This window comes from Bactrocera dorsalis, chromosome 3 (assembly GCF_023373825.1).
Source record: "Bactrocera dorsalis isolate Fly_Bdor chromosome 3, ASM2337382v1, whole genome shotgun sequence".
NCBI classification, from domain to species: Eukaryota; Metazoa; Arthropoda; class Insecta; order Diptera; family Tephritidae; genus Bactrocera; species Bactrocera dorsalis.
The window spans coordinates 8,683,582-8,700,941 of record NC_064305.1 but is presented as its reverse complement, the minus strand read 5'-3'; the positions used below and the strand labels follow the sequence as shown (position 1 = coordinate 8,700,941).

General features: G+C 33.7%; 2 protein-coding genes across 4 annotated transcripts; both read right to left on the bottom strand.

Annotated features, from left to right (window-relative positions):
- Window positions 1-1,356: 1,356 nt before the first annotated feature.
- On the bottom strand, window positions 1,357-5,239 carry LOC105223843 (WD and tetratricopeptide repeats protein 1). Of its 3 annotated transcripts, XM_049453901.1 has the most exons (4): window positions 4,934-5,239; window positions 3,984-4,806; window positions 2,625-3,922; window positions 1,357-2,554 (listed from the first exon to the last, which is right to left on the bottom strand). In XM_049453901.1, the coding sequence occupies exons 2-3, from the start codon at window positions 4,747-4,749 to the stop codon at window positions 2,631-2,633; spliced, it is 2,058 nt and encodes a 685-aa protein (XP_049309858.1). In that variant the 5' UTR covers window positions 4,750-4,806; window positions 4,934-5,239; the 3' UTR covers window positions 1,357-2,554; window positions 2,625-2,630. The 3 variants fall into 3 exon arrangements, with proteins under 3 accessions (XP_049309858.1, XP_011200013.2, XP_011200014.2); XM_011201711.4 differs by having other exon boundaries at window positions 1,357-3,922; window positions 3,984-4,848; XM_011201712.4 differs by having other exon boundaries at window positions 1,357-3,922.
- A 1,323-nt stretch (window positions 5,240-6,562) lies between these two features.
- On the bottom strand, window positions 6,563-13,051 carry LOC105223844 (sterol O-acyltransferase 1). The gene is made up of 4 exons (XM_011201715.4): window positions 12,455-13,051; window positions 9,712-10,192; window positions 9,503-9,651; window positions 6,563-8,439 (listed from the first exon to the last, which is right to left on the bottom strand). The coding sequence occupies exons 1-4, from the start codon at window positions 12,546-12,548 to the stop codon at window positions 7,385-7,387; spliced, it is 1,779 nt and encodes a 592-aa protein (XP_011200017.2). The 5' UTR covers window positions 12,549-13,051; the 3' UTR covers window positions 6,563-7,384.
- Window positions 13,052-17,360: the final 4,309 nt, after the last annotated feature.

The window sequence follows — 17,360 nt, the reverse complement described above, 5'->3', positions numbered from 1 at the left end:
GTACCTCCTGTTTAGCACTAAGATATACTAAGCTATCCATTTAGAGTTGCAATTATTCGTACATTTATACTACATATATATATATATATATACATACAGACATAAAGCGAGTGCTACAGCGTTCATGGCAGCAAATTATAAAGTACACTGTTTTAAATATTTTTTTGTTTTTGGCTATTTCACACCTTTACTTTGATTTAAAAATCAGCAAAGTAGCGAACATTATGTATACATAGGAATATTGACAGTTTAACAATACGTCAGCATTAAATTCTGTCAGTTCTGTTGTACAATTCTTTTTATAACTTGACTAGCTTAGCCTATAACACTTTCGATAAGCCGATATACTACTAACTGTTAAATTAAAACAACAAATGCTATTGTACGTATTAACAATATTTTTGTTGCAAAAAATGTTTAATAACCTTTTCTATTTTTTAAATATCTCCAAAAATGCCGCTGGAAATTTATTATAGTTCAATATAAATATTTTTGCTTTCATCTATTTACAATCTCAAATTCACCACCTTATAGAAAGTGCTGTAAGACTCGCTATACAACATGAATTGCTTCCAAAATAATTTATTCTCAGACAACATTAAACAAAACACACACAATATAAGTAAATGGCCCCAAAGCTTTTGTAACATAATAGCTCATTTAATTTAAATATTAATTGATAATTTTTGTGTTCAGCGATTTATGTTTGCATTTAATCTGGTTTCAGCCTAAGACACATCGTCTCCTTTCTTTAAAAGACACAAGTTTTCATAACCTAAAAATTCAGACTTTCTGTCACAGTTTTCTTAACACACATACAAACGCATACTTACATATTGAACATGCTAATTATGATGAATATAACGAACTTATACAATTTATTGCTGTTAATGAAACACAGATGCAAATCGCAAACATAATAAACGCTATTAACTTTTAGTTTATAATAAAATAATATATATATAAAAGGAAACAACCAACGCGCGATAGAAAAACAAAATTTTAAATTTAAATAATACTTGAATATAATTATAATAGTATGAAAAATATAAAAAGTATATACATACATACATGTGAAATATAGTTTTTAAATGACACAAATAAATTAAAATGCCAGAAATGCTTGTTTTTATTATTTAAATATGTGCCGTTATCATGTGTTGAATGGAAATTATTCTGTCATAATTTTGGACAATGCTGCCGAGTTGCCAGATGCATTGCAACGTGCAATAGTGCATCCTTTCTTACTGCATTTACTATGTGGTAGGAATTTCAAGTATTTGAGTTGCGCACGGTTTTGTAAGATTATGTATTATACTTACGCTTATAACGAAAGCTAGTGAAATACACATAAAATTTTACATCGAAAATAACTTTTTAATGAAAACCAGTAAATAAGTATTCACATTAATAACTCGTTTTAATAAGGATTATACAGTGTGATTTTTGTATCATTTTTACGTTTCTCTCACATTTGCAGTCTGAACAATACATAACTGTTGCAGCTGTTTAGGTAGACATAAACAGATGAATTATATTCACTTAAAAATTTCTGTGCAAACTGAAACAAAAATATAATGTTATTTAACTCATCAAACAGTCATTACATATACAAGATGATTCTAGTTTACTGCCATATATCATATTGTATTCGAAGCTTCCTGTAGTGTTTTTGTCTAGTCGCGCTTTTTTGAGGCATTTACTTCTGTTAATTACAAGTATTTCTATGTGTATATTGTTTTTGATATCAGTTTGTACCCACTTTTATGCGCTCTATTAAAATTTTGATTTGATTGGTGCGTCAGCGTACCTAAAGTAATTACCTCCAACTCTTCCATACATTCGACATTATTTTGATTCTTATGTTCTTCCTAATTTGATTAGTGAAATTCAGCGTAACGCTTACTCTACTGCTACGTGCTTAAATTTAGATGGCCCTTCTTAAAATGTATGTCTACGTCGAATCGAGAACGGCTTTGGTTTTTATAATTATCAATATTTTCGTGTTCTATATTTCGAATAGTTTTATTTTAAAAAAGTAACAATGTATTTAAATTCTTTTTACGTTAATTTAAACTTAGATATAATAACATAACCTTATTTCAGTTTCTTTACATGAAATGTCCAAGCGTTATCGATTCGACGAAGAAGTACCATCGCTTTCTAAATATAATTATGTATATATTTCTAAATTATTGTATATTTAATATTATTAACTCTATGACATTTGTGGACGACAAAGTGGACATAGTCTTCAAAAAATAGTGGCATATTTATTGCATAGCTGCCGATTTAAAAATAAAAAATATATATATAATATAAAATAAATCCAAATAACATGGCAAAAAAACAGTGCAATTTAAAGCTTTATAATTATTAAAATAGGTATACATAAACAACAAGAAAAGAAAATGAAGAATTTTTTTCGAAAATTCTTCTTTAATGTAGATACTTCTAAATTGTCGTCCACAAAACAAAATCTAGTCCACATTTACCGCTAGCAATTTTATTCATTCCTTTTTTCTGATTATTTCCTAAATTTATTTTGTTTCGCCTGTTAGATAGACAATTTAGTTGAGCGGTCCCATTAAAATTAGCAAGCACTATATGTTTATCATAATTACCACGCATTATCCATTAAGGCAGAAAGCATTCATGCCTGAGTTCATATTAAACGGATCCATTTTCATCTTTTGTTGGTTATCCTCCACCGTCTTGTCGACATATTCAACCAAATTCGGTCTTTCATCAGCAGACGGTGCTATTGGTGACCATATTTTTATGTCGTGATCAATGCCGCTCGTCGCTAACAAACAAATTTCCGGATGCGGTTGCACACAATTGACAATCGAAACGTCTGCCTTGTAGATTGCACGTATTTTGCCTGTGTTGCGCTCCCAAATGAAGAAACTCTCATTATCTGAACCAGCAACAATAAAATCACCATCGCTGCCGAAATAGTTGGCTTCTTTGATGTCTGTTGTTGTATTGCAATGACCCACGTAACGTTTACTGTAGTCTTTTGCTTTGCTGCGCCATTGATATTCAGCATCGGACAGTTCTAAACAGTTATAGGGTTGTTGTTCACTGCCATGTTGCTGCTGTTGTTGTTGTTGTTGCTGTTGTTGTGATTGTGACATTTGGCGATTTTCTTTGATGTCCTTACGTAGCATCATGATACCATGATTATTCGCATAGCTGGGAAAGCGAGCAATTAGCTCTTTAAGGCACTCGTCTGCCTCCTGCGGTCTGCCAAGCACGAGCAGCGCGCGTGCTAAACGAAAGTGTGCCTTAATGTAGGCAGGATCAAGTCGCAATGCCTGGTGGCAATCCCGCAATGCTGCATATACATCACCGAACCAAAGTCGTCGCATATAAGCAGTGGCTCGATTCAGATATAACACAGGGCAGTTGGGCGCCATTTCAATGGCTTCCGAATATTTTTCAACTGCTCGTAAGTATTTTTCGTTTTCAAGAAAATCGTTTCCCATTTTCTTATAGCGTTCAATGTATTCGGGCAATTTTCGTCGATTAGTAGTTTGTGGGGCATCGACGGGACTAATTGCACTTTGTGTTGAGACGTTATTTTCATCAATAGCTTGATTTACGGCAGCACTTCCATTAGGAGAAGAGGAATTATAACTTGCTTGCATAACTGCCATTTCTATATCGGACTCTGAAGTTCTTGGTGGCGGTTTGTATTCCGGTAAGTTTAAAAACACTGGTTGTTCGGCATTCATCAAGTCGTATAGATATATATGCTCACCACCCATATTTACCAGCAACTCTGTGCCGGTCGCATTGAAAGTAAGGTACGTAATTGCACGAGAGTCGTGCTCGATAAGTTTAGAATTATCTTTACTTATATGTCCAGGACAATAATATGTGACACAATCTTTAGGTATTACGCCACTGCCGTCATCTAACAGAGAATATTTTTATATTATAAATTTAGTATTATTAAAAAATATTTAGAGCCTCACCTGCACCGTTTACAAGTAGATTACTGCCTCCACCAACCAGCGATGAAACAAGATGAAGCATACGCCTATCATATAAGCGTGCATATGGATCATTCGTACCAACTGCTAAAAGTTCTGTACGTCGTGGATTAATTGCCAGACATTTTGCTTCAGCATGTGTGTTTACATGTGTATCAAGATTTATCAAACGCACACGATTTCCTTCAGTGTTGCAACGATGTTGTTCCCGCGTGTCAAGCTGCAAAATTGAACCCTCCTCACCTGCTGACCAAAATACAAAAGGTGAATCTGGTGCTGTGGCTAACCGCTTGACACGCCCCACATGACAAGTACAGCTAAGTATAGCATCATTTGGACGATTCACATCGAATACGTAAATGGATCTATCGGCCGCTGCAGTGGCAATGAGTGCATCATTATGTCGCGGTAAAAACTTTACAGAGAATATGTTGCCGGAATGTTTGGTAGTTATACTACGTAGGCAACGCTTACGAAATGGATCCCAAAGCATGACGCAAAAATCATCAGATCCAGACGCTAATATGCGTCCATTACTGCTCCATTCAAGACAATTTACACAACCGTGATGACCACGTAATATTGTCTCCTGTTCGAGACGATCAATGTAAGCGGATGATACTTGTAAGCGCCGTTGCACATATCGATCCATATCTCCATATTGACGTTCCAGAATTAATGCTGTGGCATTAGTACGTCGCAAGTCGTCCACACCGTACTGGTAACGTGACCAGCGCGAACCAAACATTATTTGAAAATCTCACTTGTTTTGCGCCGCTTTGTACTATGTTATTCAGATGTTCTCCTGTTTTCAGTGTTGTTGTTTAATAAGTATGATATTTATTTACTATTAATCAAGTGCCAATATTAAATAATTTTAAAATCATACTGTTATCGCCAACAGTTGGTTATCACTTTTAAGTTTCATTTACCTTATTGTTGTTGTAGCATTCGTATTCTTTGACTTTTTGTCGGAAAACACAAATTACAAGTTGCTCCGTTGTTCGACCTTTTAAAAACTCGGTAGACTTATTCACAAATTGCTTTCACTTCATTCAAATTGTTTAAGATAGACACCAATAGAAATGCTTTGGTCTTTTCCAACTGTTGTATAAATCATTTCTTTCTATATTTTGATATACAACGCGAAAAGTTGTAATTAAATTTACCTTGCTCAAAACAAATCTTCTGTGCGACGTTCTTTTTGTTTTATTTTGGTTTTTATTGCTGTAGTTGCCAGCTAAACTTATAAACGATAAATGTGGTATCGTATAAATTTGAAAACACTAAATAAATATGTGTGTACCTATTTTATTTTCGAAAAAGTACTTTTTTTTTGTTTTTAAAAATGTTCTAGTGTAATAAACGCCTAGAACGATTTTATGATTTAAAAAAGAAATGTATGAAATAAGTGACACCTTGTGTTTACTCGTAATCTTATTTGACATTTCGCTACAGTCGCTACAAAAATTACGTATTCTCTGCAGTGTGTTTATTTTGGGGTCTCGAATTTTGTTTCTTTTAGGGTGTTTTATAAATTATATTGTATGGAAAATGTAGTTATGAGAAAGATTAGAATATAGCAAGCCAAATATTACATCGGTTGTTATGAATAAGTAGTGTACGTGGAGGATGGGAATGAACGAAAAATGACATCTATACGAGACGCTTTTAAATCATTTGCCGTTAATATCATGTTCAGACCGACACTTAATCACACGATTTCGGCCGTTGAATGGATTATCCCACTAATCTTATACTATGTTCAGACCGACACTTAATCACACGATTTCGGCTGTTGAATAGATTATCCCACTAATCTTAAAAATTAAGATTTCGCCATACAAAAATGACAGTTCCAAATCACTTCATTGAAATGATTTGAAACTGATCCACGCTAAATCTCTCTGTGCGACTCTGATTTTGTGCCATCTATTTGTCAACATTGGAAATTTGTTACATTATCACAGCTGATTTAGACACTACAAAGGGGAAAAAATGTAAACATACAAATTTTTTTAAAGCAATGAATCTAATTTCACCTGAAAATCGACTTAACAAATGAAAAAATGCATCCACCATTTCTATTATATGGAAAATATTTGAAAAAAGACGGCTTTTATTACAAAATACTATATGACAATGTTTTCTTTTGATAAATATCAAGCGATGTGACTTCATGAATGACAATAACAGCTGTTTTTTGATCTTTCTAACGGCAGTGAGAACACTGTTGGGTTATGAAATGATTAAATATAATCTAATCTTTGAAATTTTCGGTCTGAACATAATATTAAAAATGTATCAAAATTTCGCCATACAAAAATGACATTTCCAAATCACTTCATTGAAATAGTTTGAAACTGAACCACGCTAAATCTCTCTGTGCCATCTACTTGTCAGCATTGGAAATCTGTTACATTATCACAGCTGATTTAGACACTACAAAGGGAAAAAAATGTAAACAAACAAATTTTTTTTAAAGCAATGAATCTAATTTCACCTGAAAATCGACTTAACAAATGAAAAAATGCATCCACTATTTCTATTATATGGAAAATATTTGAAAAAAAGACGGCTTTTATTTCAAAATACTATATGACAATCTTTTCTTTTGATAAATATTAAGCGATGTGAATTCTTGAATGACAATAACAGCTGTTTTTTGATCTTTCTAACGGCAGTGAGAACACTGTTGGGTTATGAAATGCTTAAATGTAATCTAATCTTTTAAATTTTCGGTCTGAACATGGTATTAGAGTGAAGAGATTGAGCTGGGCCTAAAGTCTTATACAAGTTAAATGTTACTTGGATTGGAAGGTTTCCGTGTTATATATGTTATATAAGTCCCAGTTGTTGCGCTAAATTTGGGAAAAGTAGTGTCTATCCATTTTTTGGTTACCGGTATTTTTAATCGGATAGACGAAAGGGATGTCACTGCTGTTGTATTCAAATCTCCTCAATCTATCGTTTTTGTAATCCTTTTACGAACCTCTATGCCGAGAAATACAACTAAATTACATTTAAAACAGAATCTATTTTTTATTAGGAAACATATGTTTGTATTTTTATTAAGATTTAGATTACTTAAAATTGGCATATATTTTTTACACAATAATTTCTATATTACTACTTATATTTCTTAAACACATAACAACTATTGTTACGAGAAATCTAAAAAGTTTCTTAGTAAAAACAACACAGCAAAGTTTCAGAAAAAGACTGTTGAAGACATTTCAAGATTTTAATATCTACGCACTTACATATTTACAAAGATACATCTAATTATTAGAAAGAAAATTAGTCCTATCCTTCACTATAACCTCTAAAGCTCTATATGTACAATATAAATATACAAAAAATTTGTTCGACCTGTTGTACTGTTATTTGTTGTAGCAAGTCCACATTGTGGGCACAAAGTAGTCTGTCCAACTTTCATAGGTTCTTGGACAATTTTGGCGCGCATAATATTCTATACTATATAAGGAAAATAATAAGCCATTGCCAAAGATCAGTGTAAACCATACCACGAAGTTACCAACTCTCTTGGAGGCGTTCCGGAAGAGAAATATCAGACCTACAGAAAATCCACCAAAGAAACAAAACATCACTGGGAAGAATAGTTTTAACGCAAATCCTATTATGTGTTCGTGCACCAACGCCGACGTATAGAATACCATTAACATTGCTGGTAACTTTGCGCCCTTAAACAAGTAATTATAAGAATCCTTATAGATATACTCATAGAGCCAATCATGCACCACAACATTCCAATTACGGAAGTATTCATCATACGTTGATGATGTCCACCAATCCTTATAGAACATGCGATCGCCGAAGCGTAACAATTCCGAGGTGAAATTCAACCAAGAATGTAGAATGAGGTAGAAACCGCATAAAAAGATGATATTGTTGGGCATAACCATGCTGTGTAACTTAATAACGAAAGTGCGTAGACTCAATTCCTCAAGGCCAATATTTTCGTACTGTACCCTAATGTAACGTTCAAATATATAACTGTAAAAGAATGCAACTCCAACGACTTCCATGAAACGCGCCAAGGCGAATTTCCAACGTATGTGCGTTGTGCGCGGATAGCTATCGCGATAGATGAGTGTCGGTGCGAAGAGAAAGTATAAGTAGGAACTGAAGCTTGGCAGGCGTATGGCTTGTGCTGACTGCTGTACATCATATATGTCGTCAACATCACCTGATATCGCATCTGTTTTCAGTTTGCCGGCGAGCACGCGTCCAGCATTTGTGCGCACGAAGGAATGCATTTTCATCAGCAGTCTAGTGGACTCGAGCAGCAAAATGGAGGCGGTTATAAAAGTTAGATCCAACTTAAGGCACAGTGCCGAGGCGACATAACCGAACAATAACTGTGAGCTAATATATGTTATTAGGCAGGAATGCGACCAGAAACTTTGGAGCGCCGCTGAAAAGTACAAAAAAAGTTCTCATTAATTTTTATCTATGAAAGAAATGAGTTTCTGTTGGGCAATACCACCCTAATTGTCATCTTGGCATTGACTTATAATTATAGAAAACATTTAGGTCTTCAGAGTGTCTTCTTTATAAACCGATGCTAAATTTTTGTCGGACCGAACTTTATTCACGTTCAGTTTTCTTTTTAATATTTGCAATGGGCGAGAAGGTGAAAAGAAGAAAAACAAAACTCTATAAGTCACTCATTATTCCCGTCCTGCTATATGGTGCAGAAGCATGTACGATGACAACGTCTAATGAATCGACTTTACGAGTTTTCGAGAAAAAAGTTCTGCGTAAAATTTATGATCCTTTGCGCGTTGGCCAGGGCCAATATCGCATTTGATGGAACGATGAATTGTATGAGATGTACGACGACATTGACATAGTTCAAGAATTAAGAGACAGCGGCTACGCTGGCTAGGTCATGTCGTCCGAATGGATGAACCCATTCCAGCTCTAAAGGGATTCGACGCTGTACCCGCCGGGGGAAGCAGAGGAAAGGAAAGACCTCCACTACGTTAGAAAGACCAGGTGGAGAAGGATTTGGCTTCGCTTGGAATCTCCAATTAGCACCACCTTGCGAAAAGAAGAAACGACTGAGGTGCCCACACGCTAGGTTATAAGAAAAAAGTCTTAGAGATTTAAGCCTGGTTGTAATTCCTTTCGGCCCACTGATCTATTTATGAAATTTCGTTTTTCCTTTCCTTGTAAGATTCCCTGTTGGCAATCTAGGCTTGTGGCAATAAATTTACCTAACAATATATAGCCGAAGATTTACCTGACAATATACAAAGTGACGGATTTATGCCGCAGAATGATTGCAAATTGGATCCGCGACTAAACCGACGCTCGTTAAATCCGTTTCTAAGAACATTGGATGAGTGAACTATACCGAGACCGACCGATTAAAGAATTTTGATATTTGGAACTAAATTTACGAAATCAGAGTTAGCTTCCAATCATTCTAGCCATACTCAGCTATAAAAAATATTTATCGCTACTATACTCACGTTGCCTAGCCAATTTGACCCGCACGTTAGTCCACATTTTGAAGGCGTAATAAAGCAGAAATACGACGGCATGTTCCAATAACCAAATGCCAAAAACATATTCAATTTTCTCCAAAGACGATTTAAAGGTGCCCAAACCGAAGTACACTCTGTACAAAAATAAATACAAATTTTCAATTTATTTATAAAATAATCGCAAAATTACTGACCTTCCCTCGGCCAAATAATCATACGAAATGCTTTGTATGAGTAGCATCAGCAATATTGCGACGAATATGTGATAAATGGTGCGCATGTGGTCGACCTCCAGTAACGCCGTGAGATACGATTCGCGTATTTTGAACACTTTGTCGGGCAGCGGTCGGGGCTGTTTTTTGTGCTTGCCTGCTAATTTGTTGTCCCTACTTTCGGGATTGATTCCTTTGGATTTTTCAGTAGGTACACTGCCATTGGCCGTTTGGGTGTCTGTCGTCACTGCAATGCGATTGCTCCAGGTGTTCGTGTGTTGTGATTTAGCGAAGCCGCGGAATTCGTTTAGTTGGAGTTCGTGTTGACGCAGCTCCTGCACAATATTTTCGATTTCTTCGTTTATACACTTTTTAAAATCTTTAAGTAGACTATCTTGCAAGTGTTGCAAACGTTCCCGGAGGTAGTCGAGTTCCAAAGCGTTGTTATTATTTTGCGTCGTAACTGCAAAAGAGTTTAAGAGTTAATGTTTACTACTTTTGGTACAGAATTTTTGCATTCATGGTGAACTGCTTATGATATATAGTATATCCAATTATTAAGAGTAAAGTCCAAGATTCATAATTCAAGCGTTTAGCAGGGGGCTATAATATAAAGCATGCAAAAACTTAAATTTAATTAGTCTAAAGCTTTTCGAACTAATGCGTGGGGAAGGCGAGTTTGTGAAGTCCTTAGTCCTAGGGTATATTAAATTTGCTACGAAATTTGTAACACCCAGAGGCAGAGGCCCATGTTCAGCTCAGCCGTGTACTTGTATCTACGGGAACTAGTCCCTTAGATCGGATCACAATAGCATATAGCTGTCATACAAGTCGAACAATCCAAATCAAGTACTTGGATGAAAAACTTTCTCATTGGACGAGATTTCATCATGAAATTTGGCATGAGTTACGGGGATTGTCCGGAAAGTAATAGGACTGGTTTCATTCCACCGAAACTGTACTTCGGAGCGTGCGCACACCGACTGGATTCGGTAGAAGGCGTTCCCAGTTAACGAACGGGTGGCTGGTCAGTCGTCTCCGAGCAGCACAAATATTTTCGCCGGACGTGTTTCTGTGAGTGGTGCAAGCCGAAAATACAACGTTCGTTAGAGCAGATGTACGCTATTAAATTCTGTGTGAAACTCGGTAAATCTGCGACAGAGACGTTTGGTGGCAGCAGGCCTAGGTCCGGAGGGGTGTCTCCTCGCCTAAAATGTGAAGAGTGAGCAAATCTAAAGTGAAAATAATGCTCATTGTCTTTTTTTGACATCAAAGGCATCATCCACTATGATTTTGTTCCTCTTGGACAAGCCGTCAATGCTAAGTTTTAGGTGGAAGTCGTCAAGAGACTCAAACGAAGCGTCAATCGGGGCCGACAAGACATCGCAGCCGATTTTAAGTTGCATCACGACAACGCCCAGGCTCACACCGCCTTTCTTGGGAACCGCTACTTTACCAAGTTCGGCATCCCAGCGCTTCCGCAGCCGCACTAAAGCCCAGATGTGACTCACCTGACTTTTTTTGTTTCCTTGCCTGAAGAGAACGATGAAAGCCAAGGATTTTGAGACGACAGAGGGGATCCAAGCAGCATGTACCTCGGCTCTCAAAGCTATTCCGGAGAATGCCTTCTATGACACCTTCAATGCTTGGAAATCGCGTTGCCATTGCTGCATCGACGCAGACGGAGCCTATTTTGAAAGTTTTTAAAGAATTGTACCGATTGGTTCAATAAATTTTTTTTTAAATCGACTCAGTCTTATTACTTCCGGACAAACACTGTATTGTGTAAGGAAGTAATGCAATCTTCGAAGAGACTGTCTTCATTAAATCACATCACATTGAGGGACGAGAGTCACCTAAGCACTGGCTGCTTTTCTTTTATTGAGCCAGCTGACAGCCCTGAAGACATCTTGTACCTTCGAAATCACATCACATCAATGTGCGAGAGTCTCGGTGCCTGTTTTTCTTAAATAGACCCAGCGGCAGCATGTTTCGATTGAAGTCACCTTCTGACTTTCAAATCACATCACATCGTGGCGAGAATCACATAAGCACTGGTCAGATCCGTTGCTTGCTTTTCTTATATAGGTCAACTGCCAGCCAGCCTATTGTTTAGTTCGGGGATCATTATATCGTATAGCTGCCATACAAATCGACCGTTCCAACTCAAGTTCGAGTAAGTTTTTTTTGTGATTTTCGCTTTTCGCCAGTTTATTTTTGATGTCACTACACTCTTAGGAGGTCGCCCATTGTCGCATATAAATTTATGCACATCTCATTTGATTGAACATATGGTATGTATATAGCCGTCTTTCTGTATTTCCGCACTTATTCACACGCAAAAATAAGTGTCGGAATTTACTTGTATTTGTTGTAGTATTATGAAATGTCGTTGTAAGAAGCCAAGCATTACTTTTTATGATCGTAAAGATTATCCACACACTTTATGGCTTATTTTTTATGAACCAATATTGTCAATAACGGCAATAAAACTTAATTATTTTGAGTACATTTCACTTAGATAATGCGCACTTAGTACATAGGTTGTGTATTTGTATGTACATATGTATATATGCTCTGAAGTATTTTCGGGTACAACGCGATCTTCCTATGTTTACAGTTTATTTTTATTTTTTTATTATCTTTATGGCTATTTTTTGATTGTTATTCGCAGTTTCTATTTGAATATTGCATTATTTTATTCAAATGCCTTGCGTCTTCTTACCTTTTTGCATTTTACCGGCATTTTCGTGTGCGCCAATTTGACTTTGACTTTGGTTTTGTTGCTTTTGAGCACTTTCTGCTTTTTGTTCCGACATTTTTATCCCTAATCACACTTCTTTTTCTATAAATATTTTGCGATCTCTAATCGTACATACACAAACGCGCGCGCATCCGCGAAGAAGACCCACCAACACTCTGGTTGAGGTAAAATAAAAAGCTGTTGGCGTCGGCGGCTTTTGCTGAGATCGAATCGGCTTGTGAGTCGGCAGCTAGCACTGGCTTCCTTGCTTAAGTCGCGTTGATCGATGGTCTGCGCGGTTTGATGTGCCAGCAGAGAGACGTTTCGGTTTTATACCCCACCAACGACTGGCGATAGCGATCAATGATTATTTAGTACATTGTTATGTACGTACATACAGATTATTGTAATCGCTGTTTAATACATTCACTTATCGGCTTGTTGTTGGTGTATATTTGTACTCAGTTTTGCTGCTTCTGGATTGTCTGGCCGCTCTCTTCAAGTACGCGCGTATGTTGCTGACTTGCGGTTACAGTTCTTTTGGAGCTACGGCGCCTCAGCGATTAGCCAACTGACAGTACAATAATAATAGTAACAATACGAGGGGGTACCAACATATGAAGGTGATCGGCAATAAAAATTTAAAACTATTTGAATTAAAAACAAGAGCAATGCCTTTCATTCGAATAAATAAAAATATTGGTTTTTCATACAAGAACTTTTTTGATCGGTCAGTTTGTATGGCTACCATATTCTATAGTGATCCGATCTTAACAAGACTGCAGCGTTGCTTTCGGCGAATAATCCATGCCAAATTTTGTGTTATCGGCCAAATAAAGCGTTTTGCTCACAAGGGCATGAAAACTTTCAATCCAGACCTCTTATAAGAATTTCTCTAAGTCCTCTAACTCAAAATTTTGTAGAAAAATCTTTTTTTTTCAATTACCACACACTTAGCACGCCAACCTCGTATGACGTGCCATAAACTCCGCTTAGCTAGAGTGCAAAGTAATCAAAAGATTAGCATTAGCACATGCTCGGCCGGGAATATGAGCGCGCAAATTGACGTTGGAAAACATGTCGATATGGTTATAAGTACATACATACACACCAGCTTGTTACACAAATGTTTTGAGCGACAGATTGTGCTCTTATCGCAGATGTCCACTCGACGAATTAAAGAGGAACATTGAACAACTTCAAAACTATAAACGGCTGGACATTGAAACCGCATTAAAAGCAGTTGTAGTTTACAGTTGTACATATGTACATACATACATATGAATATATGTACATATGTATATGTATGTGTATTTAGGTACAAGTTTAAAAATAAAAAAAATTTCATTTTATTAAAAAAAATTAAGCTCGCCTTATATGATATATGATTTGAGTTTTTGTTTCTTTAATATTATTTTTCAAACTTTAAATTTAACGGATTTTTTTTTTTAATTTTGTAGCTTTTGAAGGACACTATCAATACCGAAAATAATCGCAATGTATTAAAAAATATAAAAAACTATATATTTTTGCACGTTAATTATTAATTTTTCTATTTTTTCAAAATTTGAAAAAAATTTTCAAAATTTTAAAAAAATTTTTAAAAACTTTTTTTAAAACCAATTTTTTTTTGAAAATCAAAAACTATTAAATGGCTCATTTTTATTTAGTAATAGTTTTTGAAAGTCAATTAAAAAAAAAATTAATGAAAACATTTTTAAATATCAAAATAATTTTAAAAAATTTTTATTTAGCGCTCGTCTTTTTTGAAAATCAAAAAATATTAAATAACCGATTTTGACTTGGTACTCGTTTTTGATAGTTAATTTTAACTTTTTTAAATTAAAACAGTTTTTGAAAATCAAAAAATATTAAAAAAAAAATTTCAAATCATAAAAATAGATATGAAAATCAAAAAATACATATACATAACGAAAATTATTAAATAACGATTTTTTGATTTAGTTCTCGTTTGTTTTTTGAAAATCAAAAATAATTAAATCAAACATTTTGTTTTAGTATTCGTTTTTGAAAGGAAATTTAAATAATTTTTTAATGAAAACATTTTTTGAAAATCAGAAAATATTAAATAACCGAGTTTGATTTAGTACTCGTTTTTGAAAGTAAATTTAACATTTTTTTTAATGAAAACATTTTTTGAAAATAAAAAAATTATTAAAAATTTGTTTTAAAATCATAAGAAAATTTTGAAAATCAAAAATTATTAATTAACGAAAATTAAAGAATAATGAATTTTAGATTTAGTACTCTGTTTTGAAAGTCAAATTTAATCAATTTTTTTATGAAGAATTTTAAAGTTTTTGCCATATTTCAATATTGATCGCTTTTTTGCAGTAAAATGAACATGAATTGGAAAAAAATATAAAAATATATAAAATGCTTGGTTTTCGAAGGTTATGTAAGGCTATTTACATTTTTTGAAAATAAAAAAAATAAAAAAAAATAAATAACAGGTTTTGGATCGAATATTCGTTTTTGAAAGTCAATTTTGATAAAATGTTTTATTTTTCAATTTAAAATAATACGAATATTTGTTCGCACCTTTGCAATATATGGAAGATGATGTGTGTGATAATTAATAAGTATATAAGGTTAAGTAAGCATTGTTTAAAAAACTTTGAAAATCAAAAAATATAAAAAACGTGTTTTTGATTTTGTACTAGTTTTGAAAGTAAATTTAAATATTTTTTTTTAATGAAAACATTTTTTTCAAAATCCAAAAAAAAATTTTAATATTTTTTAAATAAAAAAAATGTTTGAAAATCGTTTTTGTAAGTCAATTTTAATTATTATTTTTTTTTATTAAGTTTTAAATTTTTTATTGAATTGAAAAATTTTAAAATTGAGCAAAATTTCAATATAGGTTTCGGTTCTTTGCAATAAATAGAAGCAGAAAATAATAAACAATTGTTTTCAGGCTAAATAAAAGTTTTTAAAATTTTCGAAATCAAAAAATATAAAAAAAAAAAATATTTTTGATTTAGTACTAGTCAATAAAAATATTTTTTTAACTAAATATTCTACAATTTTATGACTAATTCCAAAAAAAGAATAACATAACGTTAACCCTAACAGGTCCCTTCGCTATGCATCTAATATACACACAAATTTTTAATTTTTCAAAATTTTTGGTTAAAATATTGGTTAGTCGGTCAAATACCTACAAAAAGAACAAATGAAGAATTATAGCAAACTCATACAGTTAATGTGTAGATATATGAATATGAAAGTGGATAGTAGCACTTTCACTATACTCAATATTTAATGAGTAATCCATACATTGTTGACTAATCTATTAATATTTAATAAAGCGCCTTGATATTTTGTCACGGTGTATGTTTAATTTCACACGTTCCTATTTGTAAATATGTATGCATGTTGTTTCCCAGTACAACCTTTTAAGTACACATGCACTTGAATCACCGATAATAAATAAATGTTTTTTTTTTGTTGAATGAGTACTTACATAGAAATGTACTTGCGAGTTGGAAAACTTACATACAGAGGCGTAGTGGCTGTAGCGATAAAACACGTATGTTTCTATACTGTCTGTATAGTAATAATATAAAAATGAATGAATATACATACATACATATGTATTTGTGTATATTCATATAAAATATTTACAGATAATTCGCTATATAATGTATAGGAAGCAACGGAGGGGTTAGCACTGTTTGTGACGTAACCGATGGCCGATGGTTTCGCTAAAATTACAGCTGAATTTGGGAATAGGGCTAGCTTTCGTTTCTTTATTAAAAAAAAAGATTTAAAATACATATATACATATATTTGTAACGACTTAAATATTTATGTACATATATATATATATTTATATTATTTATAAATTTTTAAGAATGACGGATTTATAAAAAAAAATTGTTCTTAAAAAAAACATATAAAAAAGTATAACCAAAAAAACCAATTTCGAATGATTTTTGAACTTCCAAATTTTTAGCAAATCTTGAATAAAATAGCTATGAAATTCGAAACCTTTTTATATTTAAAAATGTAATTAAATACAAAAATTCGAATAAAACTCAAATCTTCGAAGCTCGTGAATAATTACAAGCCTGCAAAACTGAATGTCATTGTGCTAGACCCAAATATAATGAAATTATTTAGCTTGCGCCTATAAGTATGCTTAGAAATTTAGTAATATGCATAAGTGTGCTAAACATTATCTTTCACAAATTTATTTGACGTAAAAGTGTTAGTGAAATTGATTCAACCAGAGAAAAAGAGAAAGTTAATGCACTGTATTTGTCCATAAATGTGTGATGCTAATAAGCTGACGAACTTCGGAGTTTTCGGACTCCTGTTTAATAGGTTTATTGACGTCGAATGATATGAGAGCTGAAGTGTGACGTAAAAATTTAATTAATTTTTGGACGAGATAACTGACTATCTTTGCTAATGAATTAGGGCAAAACGTGATGCCAAAAGGACGTTACTTTAATGGAATCTCACAAATCTGCCGATAGAAAATCTGGTACTAATGATTGATACCATCCTTATCTCTAATAATTTTTTCGACGTTTGGCAAACTTGAATTTTATGAAAAAAAAAAAATTTTGCTAGGCTTTTACACCACACCCTTGCAATATATAGGTATATAAATGATCAGGACAAAGAGACGAGTTTAAATTCGGATGTGTGTCTGTCTGTCTGTCTGTCTGTATACGATGCAACTTGGGTCTTAGGATATCGTTATAAAACTTGGTACACATGTTCCTTCTCTATAGCACAGATGGACTGACGCGTATTCTGTTGTAACTCTCTTAATTTAGTCATGTTAGAAGTTGTCGCTTCGCGAGAAGCTTTTCACTTATCAGAGGACACATATGTACATATGTAAGTGAAGTAA

What these genes read in the sequence shown, in the direction of transcription:
- LOC105223843 (XM_011201711.4), bottom strand. Translation starts at nt 4,749, where the DNA reads ATGTTTGGTTCGCGCTGGTCACGTTACCAGTACGGTGTGGACGACTTG. An exon ending in TCTACTTGTAAACGGTGCAG is followed by an intron (nt 3,923 to 3,983) that starts GTGAGGCTCTAA and finishes ATTCTCTGTTAG; the next exon opens with ATGACGGCAGTGGCGTAATA.
- LOC105223844 (XM_011201715.4), bottom strand. Translation starts at nt 12,548, where the DNA reads ATGTCGGAACAAAAAGCAGAAAGTGCTCAAAAGCAACAAAACCAAAGT. An exon ending in TGCCGGTAAAATGCAAAAAG is followed by an intron (nt 10,193 to 12,454) that starts GTAAGAAGACGC and finishes ACTCTTTTGCAG; the next exon opens with TTACGACGCAAAATAATAAC. An exon ending in GATTATTTGGCCGAGGGAAG is followed by an intron (nt 9,652 to 9,711) that starts GTCAGTAATTTT and finishes ATTTTTGTACAG; the next exon opens with AGTGTACTTCGGTTTGGGCA.